Source organism: Echinops telfairi, unplaced genomic scaffold (genome assembly GCF_000313985.2).
Source record: "Echinops telfairi isolate 266 unplaced genomic scaffold, ASM31398v2 ScPeMD7_7424;HRSCAF=8462, whole genome shotgun sequence".
In the NCBI taxonomy this organism is placed as follows: domain Eukaryota; kingdom Metazoa; phylum Chordata; class Mammalia; order Afrosoricida; family Tenrecidae; genus Echinops; species Echinops telfairi.
In genome coordinates this window covers 90,763,558-90,782,013 of record NW_022111324.1, presented here as the reverse complement: position 1 = coordinate 90,782,013, position 18,456 = coordinate 90,763,558, and the positions used below count along the sequence as shown (strand labels likewise).

The 18,456-nt window shown below is 38.3% G+C and overlaps 1 protein-coding gene across 7 annotated transcripts in view; it reads left to right on the top strand.

Moving 5' to 3' along the window:
• PCNX2 (pecanex 2) overlaps positions 1-18,456 on the top strand; it is a 326,649-nt gene that overhangs the window by 86,954 nt on the left and 221,239 nt on the right. For all 7 annotated transcript variants that reach the window (XM_045297999.1, XM_045297998.1, XM_045297997.1 and 4 more), the window contains exons 10-12: positions 5,855-6,000; positions 14,249-14,402; positions 14,503-14,535. In XM_045297999.1, the coding sequence (XP_045153934.1) occupies positions 5,855-6,000; positions 14,249-14,402; positions 14,503-14,535 (333 nt within the window). The remainder of the gene's footprint in view (positions 1-5,854; positions 6,001-14,248; positions 14,403-14,502; positions 14,536-18,456) is intronic.

Here is an 18,456-nt window from a genome sequence, read left to right as displayed (position 1 = left end):
AAATAACCCCTGTTCGGCTTAAGTGGAGAGCAAATGTTTTGAGAATGATGAGGGCAATGAATGTACAAATATGCTTTACACAATTGATGTATGTATGGATTGTGATAAGAGTTGTATGAGCCCCTCATAAGATGATTGAAAATAAATAAATAGCCCCTGTCCACAAGAATATTGACACTTACTAGCACATAGATCAAATGAAATTCTAATTATATAGCTGAAAAGATGTATTATTAATTGTAACACATTAAAAGATTTACTGATAATTGTATGCATTCTTTTAATTGAAATAATATGTAGCCTTTAAAAAGAAGTATAACATTTGAATATTTTTCATTTATAATGTTCAGAAATTTATTAAGAAATATAGCAATATCCTATATATTTTTTCTTTTTTGATCCTTCAAAGTGTTGTTCATATATTTTTAAGTAGATTTCCACTAACATGTATCAAATACTAGCTGTATGCTGTGCACTATGCTAGGCACTTCCATAGGTACTGCTACATGACTGACACAATACGTCTTTGGGTTTAGGAGCTAGTATTTGGTATGTCAGCTGGGTCTCGACCCAATATTGCTTTCGCTTTGTCCTGTGTTAATGATGGGCTCTCCAGTTGCTTGTCTTCTCTGCTGTGATTTCTGTGGTCACTGCTGTGATTTCTCATAACCCCACTTATAATACCTAGTCATCAACCTCAACTAGAGTGGATGACTTTTAGAAATAAATAGCACATTGTACCCCAAAACATCAGTGCTTAAAAAATATCTTCCTTATTTTTTTGTTCCCTTCCCATGGACCTGTCAAGAAAACCAAAACACATATGCACATATATGGGCCATTTTAAGAACTTTAAACAAGTTTCTAGACTCCTCAAAAAGGAACATGGTCTGTCTCCTTGTGCAATAACATGCATGATATACCTGACTTTAGGGAGATTCCATAGAGCTTATCGTTTACTCTCCTTTATACAACAGCTGTTATAGATATTTTAGCTTTTATTAGGTACAGTTATTACTCAAAGTCCTATGTCACAGTTTTAAATTATTTTAAAGACCATGTTATTTGGGGTCCATTATTATCCATCATAATTAATTTTTCCAGTGTTCATCAGCTGATGGTTTCTTTCCCAATTTTGTGATTTTAATTTGTTCTTTCATAACTTAGTTCATATATATTGACTTCTGAAATCTAATTGCTTTTCAGTGAAGGCAGCTGTCACCTGATCAATGGGTCCTGCCTGAGGTGTGACTTCATCTGGGTTCCCTTAAGTGAGATGTAGAAAGAATCCAGGTTTCAGGAGGCAAAACATGCTTTCTAATACAAGACCTTAAACTAGTGACCACATATCGAGAGCCTTTGTTTTTCATATTTTAAATGGTGATAATAGTACCTAGTTGGAAGATTTGAAGAGTAGAGATAATACACAACATACTTATCTACTTAGTAATTGGTAGCAGTTATTTTTAGTCATCTGGGATGTTTGAAAGTGACATTATTTTAAACAACAGTATCTGGCAAAATCCTTTACATTCATTCTGCCCCCCCACTTTACATTCTTAAATTCTTTAATTTCACCAAAAATGCCTTTAACTTTTAAATAAATGTTTCTGATATATACTCCCCTTCCTTCTTAAACAAATATGCTGACTATAATTTTTGGTTCTTATTCATTCAGATTTATTAAATGAGTCTTGTGTATGATGCTGGAAATACAGAATAATATGAGAATATGAGCACATGCAATAATCATGTGTTCTTAAGCCTGTCCCCCTGCTCTCCTGATTTTCTTAATTTCATTCTCATAGTAGTGTATAAAATGATTGCAGGCCTGATATTCTGACTTAGTGAGAAATGTAACATGGTAGTTAGTTGACAGGGCTTAATTAATGAATCGGACAGAAAAGTCACTTTGTCATTTTGTCCCGTGCATCCACTTTTTCAGTATTTTCAGTATTTCAGTATTATTTCACTATTCATCTGTGGATTTTAGAATCACGTTGCTGTGATGCTGGAATCCATTGCACTGGTATTTCAAACGCCAGCAGGGCCACTTACGGTAGACAGGCTTCAGTGGAGTTTCCAGGCTCAGACAGATAGAAAGAAGGACATGGTAGTTTATTTCTCAAGAAACTGAGTAGTGAAAACCTTGGGAATAGCAGTGGAGCATCGTCTGATGTAGTCCTAGAGGAGGAGCCCTCAGGCTAGAAGACACTCAAAACATGACTGGGGAAGAGGGGTCTTCTCAAAGTACGGTCAACCTTAATGATGTGGATGGGGTAAAGATTTTGTGACATTCATTTGTTTATGTGTCATGGCTCAGAATGAGAAGACACAGATGCTAACAATTACTAATCAGAACTTGGGATGTTCACAGTATGTATCTAAGAAAATTGGAAATGTTCAGATATGCAGTGCAATGCATAAATATTTATATACTAGTCTTTAGTGAGATGAAATGGACTGGCATTATCCATTTTGAATTGAGCAATCATATGGTATATGCTGGGAATGAAAAATTGCAGCAGAATGGTGTCACATTATTCATAAAAAAGAACGTGCCACCAACTACCCAGATGTACAATGCTGTTAGGGATAGGATGATATTGATATGCCTATAAAGAAGACCAGGTAGTATGGTTATTACTCAAATTTACCTACCGATCACTAATGCCAAAGATGATTAATCATTATTAAAAGATGATATTTCTGCTGGCATGACACTAGGTCAGTCCACTAAGTTCTATTCTATACTTAAGTAGAATTCCAGATACAAGCAACACTCATTGTGAACTTTCCTGTAATTATCTGGGCATAAGTCCTTTAGTTTTCCTTTTGTGGATCAACTTTCCCTTGAAATGCCTTTTGCATCAATATTTCATATTCTGTCCAGTTCTCTGTTGTGTCAATGGGATCAATGCATTAGCCTCTAGGAAATGATAAACATCTCCTTTATTAGAACGTTCCTCAATAGTCTACTATCAAAGCAAGTCTGCTACACTCCTCATGCCAAGTGTCTCGACACAAGTGAATTTTGCTTAATTGGGAAAATATTAAGTATTCTGTCCACATATTCACTTCTGTCATTTATAAGCCAAAGATAAATATTTGATACTTTTATAAGATATCATCATACCACAGCTTTTATTGTATGCTACTTTGATCTCTTCTTTCTTTTGCTTTTTTTTGTTCTTGTTTGTCAACTTAAGCAAATTAGAGCCTCCCTAAATTCTGTTTAATATGTATAAAGAAATAAAAGATAATATAAAAATATAAATTATATGCAAGAGATCACATAATGACTAAGCAGATCTGAAAGCCGCCAGGTAGAACTTCTGAAAATTAACAAATTCATAAAAATAAAATCTTGGATTACATAAAAGGAAAGTTGGTACATAGGAATAGATATTTGGTGGGTTGGAAATTCAGTCTAAAGAGATAATTTAGATAGAACAGAGAGACAAAGTGCTGGAAAGCATGAAAGGAAGGTTAGGACATATGAAAGAGAGTGAGAGGGCTAACAAACAATTCATTAGTGTTTCATAAGGAAATGACCAAAGAAATGGGTTAGAACTATGGACCTTTTGGTGGATGGGTGTTTTCACTGCCGTGCTACTAGGCTCCTTGAAGAAATAGGAGGGCAAACATAACAAAAAGAAATGTAAAGTCTAGCTCATCCACAATTATAGTCAACGGTAAATTGGAAAACAACTAAGGACAGAAAGACTACTTAGTAAATGAAACTAGGGCAATAATCAATCTCCCATTATATAAAAAACTTCTCGTGAGCTTCATAATTTAGATGTGAAAGATAAAACTATACACCCTTAAGAAAGATGATAAACAAATATCTGTGCAACCTTGTGGTGTAAAGGAATTTTAAACCAAAGTATAAAAGTACAAAATTTGCATTTTACAGGAATAAATCATACTTCACCTAAATTTTTGTTTGTCAAAACTGTGAACTTTCATTTTACTCTTTTGATGAAGTTGTTAATGTGCATAAGTGTTTTGTTTTTAGCAGGACCCACTCACCGATTTTGTCTTGCACTATGCGTGTGCTTCCTTTATTACAGTTGGTAGTCTGTTGATGTCCTGTCATAAGGCCCTTAAGTTTGTCCCGATTTTCTCATTATGGTCCTTGTAGCTCTGGGATTTATATTTAGGTCTCTACCTTGAGTGTGTTATTTTCATGGATAAGCTATGAGTCCTGTTTCGGTGTTCTGAGACCAAGATACAATTTTTCCAGTCCCATTTTTTGAAAAGATTAGCCCTTTCCCATTTAATGTTTTTTGATCCTTTGTCAAAAATCAGTTGCTTGCAGGAGAATGCAATTATTTCTATTATTTTTATTGTATTGCATAGGTCTATAAATCTATCATTTTACCAGTATCAAGATATTTTGATTACTGTGGCAATGTAAAAGGTGTTAAGGACAGTTTGGGTAGTGTCTAGTCACTTAAGTTTTTAATTTGTACAGGTCAACAATCCATATATTGACGTCTAAAATGCTGTCCTACACATGTATAATTCCCTTTTCTCAACAGTGGTTTAAGCTCTAGATCAATGGATAAATTAATGATAATATCATAGAATTATCATATGCCCCAGGGAGATGATTTATAATATTCTTCAATCAAATAATAATCATGTCCCTAAAGTGACCTGTGGTTATATAGAAATTATAGGTATATGAATGAATTTTGAGCTCACACTTAATCATAGCCATAATCTAAGAACAATAAGTTCTTACGATATGGCCCACTTGATATTTGCTCTCATATCTGTCACCGAAGATAAGGGGACTATAGCAAAGTGTGGTGAAGAAATCAGGTGGTGCCCATCTACCAGAAAGAATAATGTTAGAGCAGTGGTTCTCAACCTTCCTAATGCTGTTATCCTCATGTTGTGGTGATCCACCAACCATAGTTATTTTTGTTGCTACTCATCACTGTAATTTTCCTGCTGTTATGAATCAGGCAACCCCTGTGAAAGGGTCGTTCGCCCCCCAAAGGGGCTGCGACCCACAGGTTGAGAACTGCTGTGCTAGAGTCTTAAAACAAGCACCACTAAGTGATGTGTCAGCTAAGTCCACACAGAATCACACCAGCCTGTGTGATTCAAGGATTGTAAATAAAATCCAAGATTGGAGTTGGGAGTGGTATTAGAGCTTAAATTCTAAACACCTGGCTTGCTCAAAATTCATTTGCAGGGGCTCCATATGAAGATACCCTTTAGGGATTACTAGGGTTGTGAATAGCCTTGCTTTCAGACAAGTGCAGTATAAAGTGGATTATTGTAGCTGTAGTTAGGTTAAAATGTAACACCTTATCATTTGATTTCCCTTTTGACTCATTTAAAATTTTCCAGTTATAAATATTTTCTGCTTTTTTTATTGAGATTTTTCTGTTATATTTGTTAATTATTATTGTTTTTCTTTGTGTGTTTTTATGTATATGAAATCCAGGATAGGTAAGTCTATAAAGACCATAACTAAATTGTTCATTTCCTAGGGACATAGCAGGAGAGGTTGAAGGGAAATGGGCAAATAACAACAATACAGGAAAGAAGAAAATGTTCTAAAATTGATTGTGGTGTTGATTGCACAACTCTTCTTAATATGATTGAACTATTGAATTGTATGATATCTTGAATTGAATTATATGTCAAACCTATTAAAAATCTCTTAAAAACATGTTTCTTTTTTCAGGTTATCCATGTATTATGAAATACATGGGTCTGCATTTCTAAGTTTGAACATCTGGTTTGGGTATTTTTGAGTTACAATGTACATTTATGTCAATAACATGTCAACATGAAATCCCCTCTCTCTCTCTCTTTTTGTATTTAAAAGCATCTGAGTCAAGACCTGGAGGACTCTTCATGCTCCTCGACCCAAGGAAAATTTAACAGAGATCAGTTTTACAAGCTTATTGTTTTCCCTGGCAAGTGGATTAAAGTCTGGTATGATCGACTTACCTTGTTGGCATTACTGGATCGGTAAGCCGCTGAGCATGCAAATGTACACCTGAAAGACAGTGAGGACAGGGGAATACACATATGTATGTTTTTTAAAAAAGCATTTCTACTTGCTGAGTTTCCATGGGATGTTTTCAAAGAATAGATTTCTTCTACTGCAAACACAAATCAATAAGATGCTGAAAACTTAAAATAGGAGATAATTAGAATTAGGCAACAGGATTGAGATTAAGGTAGTTTTGGGGACAGTATTGTGCTTTGATCTACTTTCAATTTACCACACTGATGACATATTTTTGTAGGAAAACTCGAGACTGCCCCACAGGGTTTGGCTAGATTAGTAAACGCACAGCCAGAGGGTTAACCATGAAATGGACCAATTCCTAGTTCTTCCCAGCCAATGTGAATTCTGATTTCTTACTCATGTCTAATGTACACTGGTTTGTAATGTTAAGAAAGGCTTTTCACCTTTCCCCCCCTTTCCCATCTCTTTTCTCAAGATAAAAGGTCATAGAGTTGGGGAGGTGGTTACTGGGTTGGAGGGTGGTTAAGGTTGGTTAAGGTGGGCTAGGAAGGTGGAACTTCTTATTTCTAGTCTTGCTGCAAAGAACAATATTATGATCTTTGAAGGCTGAGCAATTTTGACTGGGATCTTGGTTTGAAAAGTCAAGAAGTTACCAACCCTATCATCAACAGATGCTTACTGTTCACAGTCAATGGGCAATGAAAGGCTGCTGTTTGCTCCCCCAATGACTATTTGGTATAATAATGCCTTAAATGGCATGATTACATATGTTAAAATGATAATCCATTGCTGGTTCAGTTAATTCACACTCATAGTTGTCCTATTGGACATTGTGGAATTGCTCAATAGAATTCCCAAGACTGTAATCTTTACAGAAGCAGACTACCATGTATTTTTCCTGCTGAGAAACTGGTGGGTTTGACCTGCCAACCATTTAGTTTGCAAGCAGCCACTTAACCACTGCGCCACAGAGTTCCTTTTAGAAAATTATGTCCATGCAAAATTGCAGCCACAAATTTCAGGGCCTGTAGGTCAAAGAATGGTGTTATAATGGTTCTTATAACAATCCTATGTCAGTCAAAGGCATATACTTAAGAGGTACATTTAATGTTTAACTAATAATCCAAGGAAGATGTTATTCTTTGAGACTTTCCCCCCCAAATTTAAATTTTATTCATTAGAAATAATTATTGAAAGTTGGATTAGCATATGTAACTCTCTCATATTAAAATAAAAAGTTTTCTAAGTTTTCAAATGTCATTAGCAGTGAAAAAACATAATTGAAAATAAAATGAAGGTCTAAGCAAAGATGATGAAGAAATTACTGCAAGTTTTTAAGTTTACAAGTTTAATCTCCTTTTATGCAAGTTTGTGTCCAGGGTAGACATATAGCAATTGATCCCTCGTCTAGGAGGTCTGGAGTCAGACTTTTGGATTTAAACCCAGTGCCCATTTCAACTGCTGCTGTGATCTCAAGATGGCTAGGAAGCTTCTCTGTGCTTTGTTGTTTGTGTTTTGTTTTTGTTTTCTGTCAAGTAATCCTACCTCTCTTAACAAAATGTGTATACGAGGAAGGGAAAAAAAGAGGAGCTGATACCAAGGGCTCAATCGCAAGTAAATGTCTAGAAAAGAATGATGGCAACATATGTACAAATCTGCCTGATACAATTGATGTATGGATTGTAATAAGAATTGTAAGAGCCCCCAATAAAATAATCTTTTAATAAAAAATAGGCTTAAATAAAAAAATTCACTCCTTATTGTTATTGACATTTGCCATTATTTTAAAACATATAAGTGATATAAAAATATAGGATAATTTATGATTGAGAAAAAAAGAATGTGTATAAGAATTAAACCAATGTAGCATATAAGAAGAAACCATTAAATATTATTTCCTATTATTATAATGAACTAGAATGTGGCCTAGAACCCAGAAAGTAGCTAAAGAAAATAAAATTAGAGTAGGTAAGGTAGACCTTGTCAAATTCAAGAGCTAAAATTTAAGCACTTAATTTATAAGAGAAATAGGCCTTCAGTTGGAGCCTGTATTAGCTTAGCTTTTAAAAACTTATCAATGAAAAGGCTAATTAATAAAAGCTTATACAAAATCAAACATCCAGTTGCCATGGAGTCAGCCCTAACTCATGGTGAGTCACACATGTCAAAATAGAATGTCACCAGAAGAGTTTTAAGGATGTGACCCCTCAACACTGTTCAAACTGCCCAACTTTTCAGTTCGTAGTCAAGCACTTAACGGTTGACACCACCCAAGGACTTCTATTATCAAACATCGTGGTCTGATTTTCCTGGAAGCAGTCAATCACAGAGTGAAACAGGGATCCATGAACCTGACAGCAAGGAAGAAAGAAGACGAAGTAAAAAAAATAATGACCTAGAAAAACCAAGCAGTTTTGGAACATTGCAAAGGGAATGTAATATTCAAATAACACTGTTCATCAGAATTTTCAGAAAGCTTTAAAAATGTACCGATTCCCGAGCATAAGAAGTTCATTTCCAATGTCTAGTCCATAACACGATAGAATTGTAATGTGATATACTGCATCGGGCAAATCTGCTTCAAAAGTCCTCTTTAAAGTATTCAAAAGCAAAGATGTCACTACAGTGTGCCTGACCCAAGCCCTGGTGTTTCAATTACCCACATGCATGCCGAAGCTGGGTAAGAATAAGGAGGACTGAAGAAGAAATGATGCATTTGAGTTATGGAGTTGGCAAAAAATATTGAATATACCTTGGACTGCCAGAAGAATGACTAAATCTGTTTTGGAAAAAGTCTAGCCAGCATGCTCCTCAGAAGTGAGGATGGCGAGATTTTATGCCCTGTACTTTGAATGTCTTCCTACAAGGTACCAATCTCTGAAGAAGAGCATTGTAAAATTATGGGAACCTATCTAACTCAGGAGTTAATTACCAGATTTAGAGCAACGCTGGAATCCCATGAGGTGGCGAGGAGACCCACAACCTATAACCATTTTACCAATTCTAACACCAGCTGTTTTTCTCAAGGCTCTCTGTTTTTCCACTGAGTTCTGTCCTTTGTTGCCATGGCCACATAGAACTGCCATAGTTAGATTTACGTGACTTATTCACGACGCAGCAGGTACAACTCAGTATGCGGATCAGAATATGGAAGCATGCAGGCACAGGCTGCACGACACCCCAAAGAGCAAAGTACGTCCTTCCCTTTTTCAGTGCAGGACAGCTCTTTCAACTCCTACTCTTAGCTCCCTTAGGATTGATTTGTCTTGGCCGTGCCATCTGCCAGCCTTCATTCTGCCACTAGAAACTTTCCGTTTCTCAAGCTAAAATTCTTGGCCTCACCCTAGAATCTTCCTAGTTTCACACCCTACATTCAATCACATAGGACATTCAATGTATCTCTCCTATATTTCTGCCCTTAAATGGTACCATTCTGGTCTGAGTTGCTGTCATTTCTCATCTGGGCTACTGCAATAGCACGTTAACACGTGCCGCTCCTTCTCCCTGTGGACGATTCTTAGCACACAGAGTCGTGCTTTTGGAATAGCACTAGTTTGCTGACAACCCTGCAACAGCTCCTCATTCATGTCTCATCAATGCCAGTCATCACATGATGCCTCAGAGGCCTCCAAGATCCAGCCACGCCTTCCCTCTCTCATCTCTTCTCCTGCTGTGGCCCATGACTCCTCTCCCCACCATGCTGGCCTTTCTGTCTGGCCTTCATCTGCCAGAAATCCTTTGTCCTGAGGGTTCCTTCTTCCTGGAATGCTCTCCCTCTAACCTGCACAACTAACAACACCCCAATCCCCACACACCATTCAAGCCTCTGCTCAGTGTACCTTTCAATAAACTCACTGCCATTAAGTCAATGCTGCCTCATAGTGACCATATAGGACAGAGTAGAACTGCCCCTGTGGGTCTCATAGACTGTAAATCTTGCTGGGAGTAGATCCTCACTTAATTCGGAGCAGTTGGTTTTTCCCAATGGCTCACCTTGACATTTTTCTCCTGTGAATTAATTCAATGAATCTGAACTGCCAGCTCTCCAGCTAGAAGCCAACCATTCTAGCTTCCAGCTAGAAGCTTAACCATTGAGTCCAGGGAGTAACACCCTACACCACAAAGCTGCTTTTATTTCCCAGTAAGGCAGCTGCAATCTTCCTGCTTAAAATCACAACAACTTCTACATCACCCACTCCCATTTCCCCGCTGCTCTGTTCTTTTTTCTCTTGCAGACATCATGTTGAAATACGGTATAGCATACTGACTTTCTGTGTTTATTATTTTTATATCATCACTCACTAGAAAGGAAACCCCAGAAGTAGGGGGATACGTATTGCTTATTGATGTGTCCTGAGCTCTACTGCAGTGCTGAACACTTTGGGTGAATGAATGAATCGCTCCATTAACTTCTTTTGCAAATCAGTTGCCCTTTCCAATATCTGCCTTTGATTCTGCCATATTCCTCCTCCCTGATCCCCAGATTGAAATCTTAGAATCATCCTGATTCTTTAACCTGTTGTTGTATACAACCTGTTCAATCAGACCCTTTCTGCTCTCTCTGTATCTGAAAGTCAGCTTCTGTTTACAGTCAAGTCACTTCCTAGGTGCCCCAGTGCCTTGCCTCTGGATTGTGGTGTGTCCTCTCTCTGGTGTCCATCCCCTCCAGTACATCTTGTGAACCTCTGACATATACATTTTTCTGTAATATAGCCTTGGTCATGATGCTCCAACCTATTGAATAAACATTTTAGTCCAATATTTAAATATTAGTATATGATGACCCCAGTGGGTTTTGATAGGGCATAGATGGATGAAATCCTGTGACAGACAATCTAGGGAACAATTCTACTTTAGGGAATTTTCCCAAAATATAAAGGCATTATATTTCTCATTGAAATTTTAATTTGCTTTCCTAGGCCTTTAAATATTAAAAATAGACACCAGAATGTTATGAGTACAATGACGCGCCTACCACAAATTTTAGTGATGTGAATGAATAAAAGCTTTTTTAAAGAGTACATAGTGGAAGATAAGATCAGGTAGCATCAGAACAAAAAAATTATATCATAGTGAATGGGGGGGGAGTGCGGAGTGGAGACCCAAAGCCCATTTTTAAGCCACTGGACATCCCCTTACAGAAGGGTCTCGGAGAGAAGACGAGCTAGTCAGGGTGCAGGGTAGAAATGATGAAACATATAACTTTCCTCTAGTTCCTAAATGCTTCCTCCTCCCCCACTATCATGATCCCAATTCTACCTTACAAATCTAGCTAGACTAGAGGATATACACTGGTACAGATAGGAACTGGAAACACAGGGAATCCAGGGCAGATGATCCCTTCAGGACCAGTGGCAATACTGGGAGGGTGGAGGGAGAGTGGGTTGGAAAGGGGGAACCGATTACAAGGATCTGCATATAACCTCCTCCCTGGGGGACAGACAACAGAAAAGTGGGTGAAGGGAGACCTTGGACAGTGCAAGCTATGACAAAATAATAATTTATAAATTATCAAGGGTTCATGAGGGAGAGGGGAGCGGGAAGGGAGGGGAAAATGAGGAGCTTATGCCAGGTGCTTAGGTGGAGAGGAAATGTTTTGAGAGTGATGAGGGCAATGAATATACAAATATGCTTGACATAATTGATGTATGTATGGATTGTGATAAGAGTTGTATGAGCCCCTAATAAGATGATTAAAAAAAAAAAGAATATGTCTCCCTTTCCACCAACTATATCTTGGTTCTCCAGGTCTTGAGTATCATTTTATCCAAATACTTCACATCTCTGTTATCTTTCTTTTTTGTTCTTTGTTATTGTTAATATGTCAGTTACAGTCCAGCACAGCTGTGTAACGTTCTTCCCGTCTCCTTGATGTTCACCTAGAGTTTCCTATCCACATAACTCAAAGAGCCTGGGTGGTTCCCTGGTTAAGCACTTGGCTGCTGGCTGACCAGCTGCAGTTCAAATTCATGGAATGAATTCACAGGAGGAAAACCTGGTGATCGCCTCCTGTCAATATCCCATCTATGAAAGCTGGCACCAGCAGTCCTGCTTTGCCGCCCGGGATCTCTTTAACTTGAAATAGATGCCACGGCACCAACAGCAACACGGTCACATCATTCACATGCTTGTTTGCTAACTCAAAGTTGCCTCCTTCATTGTAGCTCTTTCTTCTCTTTGGGTATTAGCATTAGCTCTTTAAAATTGTTTTTAGTTACAAGAGTTTTTTTGACACATAATTCACATCCCACATCATTCAATGGTTTGGATATATTAAAATAGTTGTGTGAGCATCACCATAATTTTAGAAAATTGTCTTCATTTTGTACTTATTGTTATTAGCTTCCCATCCCCCCTACCAATCTATTCTGTTATAACCTGAAGAAACTATTTATTCTAGATACTATCTCTATAGATATACCTATTCAGGATTTCATATGAAGAAAATCATACAAAAAATAACAACAATAATAACAAAATAAAACAAAGAAAAACCTCAGTACAAAAGAAAGCAGAAGGTAATATAAACAATGACAAAATAAAAATGGGTCAAAGGGAGAACAAATAATAAGCTTTTACAATCTAACTTAACTCTATCTGTATTAACTCACTTTCTAATGCAACCAGTCTGAGGGCAAGGGCTCTGCTTCAGGTCCCTGGTCAACAGATGGAGGGAATTCCTTGTGGGGCCTCTGCAAATGCTTGTGGGTTTTCACCGTCACTCATGACCTTCTGCAAACTGAGTGCTCAGAATTTAAGCCCTAATACAATGATCTTCTTAGAGCTTGGATTTTTATTATTTACAATCCTTGGAGCACACATGCTGGTGTGCTTCTTTCATGTGGGCTTGTGTGTTAGGCGGGGTCCCCAATAAACCTAACTCTCACAGCTTGGGTGGCACATCACTTAGAGGGGTCCTTGGTTGAAGACAAGCTTTTAAGACCCCAGATGGCATTCTTTCTGATAGGTGGGCACCACCCACTTTCTTCACCACACTTAGGTACAGCACCCAATCTTCAGTGAGCCTTTCATCGGGGTAAGTTAGATTTGAGTTCTTGTTCTAGACTCTTTATTTACTCATATATTCATCCATTTAAAAAATGTTTTGAAGTGTCTATGGTGCTAGACATATTCAAGAGTGCCTACTCCGTCTAAAGAATATTACAATTTCGTGGTGGGGAAAAAGATGTACATGAGCAAAGATTGGTGATGTGAGATGTAAGCTCCTCATTGTCTTTACATGAGGGGGTCTGGTCTGCAGTGCAGACACAAATCCAAAAGTTTACATTTTTTAAAATGAGCATTTCTGTCCCTGGGTGGGCTCGAACCAGAGATGTATGCTCATAATTTTTGTGAATTACTCACCTACAGCCTGGGCTCTTCTTTCCTTGCCCTTATTGTCTGTCCCTCATGACTCCATTCCAGCCATGCCTTCCATGCTTGTCATTCAATAGAGCTCTCAAACTCAGTTTATACTCATGACACCATGTTTTCCCTTCTAACACCATCAGATGTCCCCAAACCCTTAACCCATACGTCTCCTCTCCTTGAATGCCCCTTCCCTCATCATCCTACTCAGGCTCCACAATCTAGTCCTACTGCCCCTTTCTTCACAGTCTCTTAAAACACTCTTGCCCCTATTCCTCAGCATATCCCCTGAGGAGCCCCCACCTCTGGATGAGCTCCCTCTCCACCCTGCAGCTGCCCTGCCGAGCCTTACAGGTAAAAATTCCCAATGGGAATGAACAGTCGGGTCGAAGTTCATGACCAGTCCTGGTCAGGCCTCTGGGACCTCTCCTTACTCTGGCAGTAGCTCTCCATCTTCTCAAAGTGGGCAGCCAATTCTGGCAATAGAAATGGAGTCTGGAAATGATTACTTGCTTTAACCAGATGTTATCGCACCATTTCCTTTCCATTTCAGGAGCCCACGAAGCTCTTCTATCGGTAGCACACCTCATTGGTATGAATGAAAGCGTTAAGTGCCTTTCCAAAACTCAGTTTAGTGGCCAAGGAAATCCAATGGGATTATATTTCATTTGTTTCAATAACAGAAAGCTGGCGCTAGAATATGGATTTTGTTTTTATAACACAGGGTAACCAACTAAATAACCCTTAAAATCTTGTAGTGAATTTAAAGCCTTGCTGGAGGGGATTGCTTTGTGTTGTTTGCAGAAGCAGGTGAGCAGTACATGTGTAAACAGAAAGACACTTACCTTTGTTTACTCTTTCTTTTGTTTTGCACAGAACTGAAGATATCAAGGAAAATGTGTTGGCTATTCTACTCATTGTCCTGGTTTCCCTTCTTGGATTTCTTACCTTGAACCAAGGCTTTTGCAAAGATATGTGGATCCTCCTCTTCTGTCTGGTCATGGCCAGTTGCCAGTATTCCCTGCTAAAGGCAAGATCAACTATCACTCTTACCAGTAGCATGCCCTCTCACTGAAGTGTTGTTGAACTTATGAGATGATGATACAGTACACTTCTGATTTGTGTTCTAGAGTGTGCAGCCCGATCCTGCCTCACCAATCCATGTAAGTTTCTACGTGCAGGCAAGTAGCTTGTCTTTTCTGTTTGACAAAACAAGGAAAGGCAACATCTATTCAGAAGGCCAAAATGCATGGATAATGTAAAACAGAAATTTCAGTGCATGGTGATCAAGTTCAGGCTAGGTCCGAGCATGGTGTGGGTGGCAATTAGGGTCAGGGAAGAGTGGGAGGCGAGTCCTTTCTGTGCCACTGAATTCATGAATGGAAAGGTAGTGCGGCCTAGTGCATTGGACTGCAGACAGTGCAGTGAGACTTCCAGTTTCTGCTTCCTGATTCCCCATTTACTGATTTATGGTTGTAAATATAGATGTTGCACTACATTTTCCAATTCATGACTTTTCATATCTATAATTCGGTGATACTAATTACATTAATATTTTTATACAAGCACCATAAATACCCATTACCAAATTGTTCAACACTATACACAGAAACTCAGTGCTTCATAAACAGTGATTACCCTCTCCTCTCATCCCTAGGAATCATTATTAAACTCAAGCCTCTCTAAATTTATCTATTCTACGTGTGTCAAAAAAGTGGAATCATCCAATATTTATCCTTTTGTTACTGACCGATGTCAATAGTCATGTTTTCCAGGTTCATTCATGTTGTAGCATGTATCAGGACTTTATTTTTCTTGATGACTGAAGTATATTCCGTTATATGTACGTATCACCTTTTGCTAGTAAATTGATTTGTTGATGAACATATAAATTATGTTTACCTTTTGGCTACGGTGCCCAGCTACTGGCTACTGGCTATTTTGGTTATTTTGCTGGAATGTACATTGATGTCCATGGTCTGCTTACGTCACTGCTTTTCAATCTCTTGAGTAGATAGACAGGAGTGGAATTACTGGGTCGTATGGTAGCTCTGTCTTTAACTTTTTATTCTTCAACTGCTTGAATAAGCAAAAAAACTTGTGCCCTCTATACGTTGGCTTCTTTATAAGTAATACACACGAATCATTCATTTGTTTTTCGTGTGATGTTGACTCCTTCTAATTTATCCTTTCAAGTGCATTTCAAACATTTACCCTGTATTCTGGGTAATCCCGAGCTAAGATTTTGCACACACCAACATGGGTTTAGTCCCTTGGCCTGCTTTGATGAACTCTGCCATGCTTGCACAGAGAACGCTGCCATTCTCTGATTCACTCGCTGCCCCCTCTCCTGTCTGCAGGGCAGTGCTTGGGTCTGAGCTGCAGGGTCTGATACTACCCCTGCACCCCAGCAAAGGTCTTGAACTGAGTTCACAGCCAGACAATGTCCTAGCTCCATGAACAACTTCTCTCTTGTTGAGCTCCCTTGAGCCCTAAAAACACCTTCCAAGGAAAGGAAACGGCTCTTTTCTCTGAAAAATTCATATTCAGGATTTAGGGTAATTCTAAAACTGTGATGGCTCATGTTTAGCTCTTAGTAATTAAGAAAAGCTTATAATTAGACTGCTGTCTTGTTAAATTCTCCTGTTTCCCATAATTGGTTTATATATAATACATTTTCTTTTGTCCATGAATCTGAATGTCAAGATAAGTAGAAGCTGCATAATTAGGGTATTAAGATGTATTGTTATGATTCTAATCAGAAATCTGGGTTAGGTGGTATGAGCAGAGAAGTACAGTTCTGAAATTTCTCCTGCGAGCCCCTTCTGGATTTCCCATCATCCATTTCTCTGCTCCAGTAAGCCTCTTTTCTAGCACTTGCACTTCAATGTCATGCTTTTCTGGGTGACATGGGAAACGGGGGTCGTGTGCTATCAAGCATTCATTTCCGGCCCATGCTTTCAGGAATAAAACAACCTGCCAGCAAAGATGCGTGGAAGTGCAGCTGTGTAATCCCTATGAGTGTGTAATATCTGTTGCTATGACCTTTGGTCCTGATCTAGGTGGAGTTTTATTGTGCAGTTCCTCACTGAATAGATCAAGCTACAATCACTTTTTATGAGGAAGCATGGTGCAGTGAGATAGTGAGACTTATTGTCATAGCGAGGCTCAGTCATCTGTTTATTATAGTGACTAATTTGCTTCACACAGATTTCCAATGAGTGAGGCTTACCTTTCTTGCCATTTCTCTAACAAATGACTTGTCATTTCTCTAACAGTTCTGATGAGGAAAGAAAATATGCCTGCTATAAATAGTTCCTTTTGCAATATGACTGATTTATATGAGTATCTAAAGGATTAACAAATGGTCTCCAATTTTTAAGTAAAAATAACTGTAGAAAGGACCTAGTTAAGAGAGCAAAACAGGGTGGGGCAGAATTGGTTCCCAAACCTGCGTTCATGTTTAGCCCTGGCTAAGTTTTCATTCATAAGAGGCTGTTCAATGAACCAAACTGCTTCTCAAACTATATTACTCTGCAGTACTCTGTCAATACATTCAGCCAATTTTTGTTCTCAAGGTGGTTGACTAAGTTTTCTTCTCTGCTTCCTTGAAGGAGCATTAGTGGAAAAGAGCAGCAAGTGGTTATCTGCTCATGTTTTCAGCAGATAGTGAAATAGCTGTGTGTGTGTGTGTGTGTGTGTGTTTGCTGGATATATTAATGTTACATAAAACATAACTACTGACATGCTAATAGTGTACAATGGGTGCTAGGTCTAAAAGAAATTGGTCTGATCATGCAAGAAAACAGGTCACTCAAGGTTTTTAAAATTAAGGAAGAGGAGTATATACTGGAAGATATATTGGTAAAATAATACTGGGGTTGAGGATACCAAAAATCAAACTCACTGCCATCAAGCTGAATCCAACACAGTGGGACCCTATAGGGCAGTGTAGAGCTGCCCATTATTTCCTGGGACTGTAACTCTTTACCAGAGTTTAAAGTTTGTCTTTTACCCACAGAGTGGCTGGTGGTTTCAAACTACTAACCTTGTGGCTAACAACCTATGTGGTCAATAGATTCCTATTTAAAGACGATCTAATTAACAATAACTACTAATGATAACCTATAACAAATTAGTAGAGTATCTGAGAGGAAGCAAAAACTAGAGTACTGGGCACTGGAATCACTTCATGGAGGTAGGACCAGAGGCCCATTTCCTTGGCCACCTCTTTGGATTCTGAAGCAGTGCATCTGGCATGCCCAGCAATCTGTACTTTTTTTGTGTGTGTGTGTCAAGGTCTGAGTTTATTGTTACCCAGCAATCTGTACTTTAACAAATATCCCATGGGATTACAGTGCAAGCAATAAACAGTGGGGTAACTAAAAGATACTGGGGTTTGAATCCAGCCTTACCAAGCATCATCTGTGGGATTTTGGAAAAGGCACCTCTTTGAATCTCAAATGTTTAAGAGAAAAATAACAAAACACAATAGAATGGATTAAACAAACTCTTTCATATCAAATGCTTGCACTGAATTTGGTCCTGTGGAAACACTTAACAAATGTTTGCTCTAATAATAACCCCGGCTGGATTTAGCAAAAAGTAAATTGGGCACTGCCCAGTGAGGGGCCTAAGATACGAGATAGTAAATCCTCTAATTATTTCCATTCCTTTCTCATTCCACGATACATATTTGTCTTGTTTCCTTGCTTACAAAGAGCAAAGGCTATAATTTCTTATGTGTTCAACTCAATGAACTCTTATGACTATACAGTGAAAATATTTGATATCGACTTCAGATAATATAAAAATTGAAAATGGCTTTTTAAAACCACCTTTTAATTTTAGAATAGTTTTGGATTTTAAAAAATATTGAGAAAATATTACAGACTTCCCATATACCCTGTGTCCAAATTGTCCCCCCTCAAACAAACAACAAACAAAACATGCAAACCTGTTGTTATGGAGACAATTCCTATTGACTGTAAGGGACAGAGTAGACTACTCCATAAGGTTTCTAGGGCTGTAATATTTATGGAAGCAGACCGGCTCATCTTCTCTCACAGAGAGGTGAGTGGGTT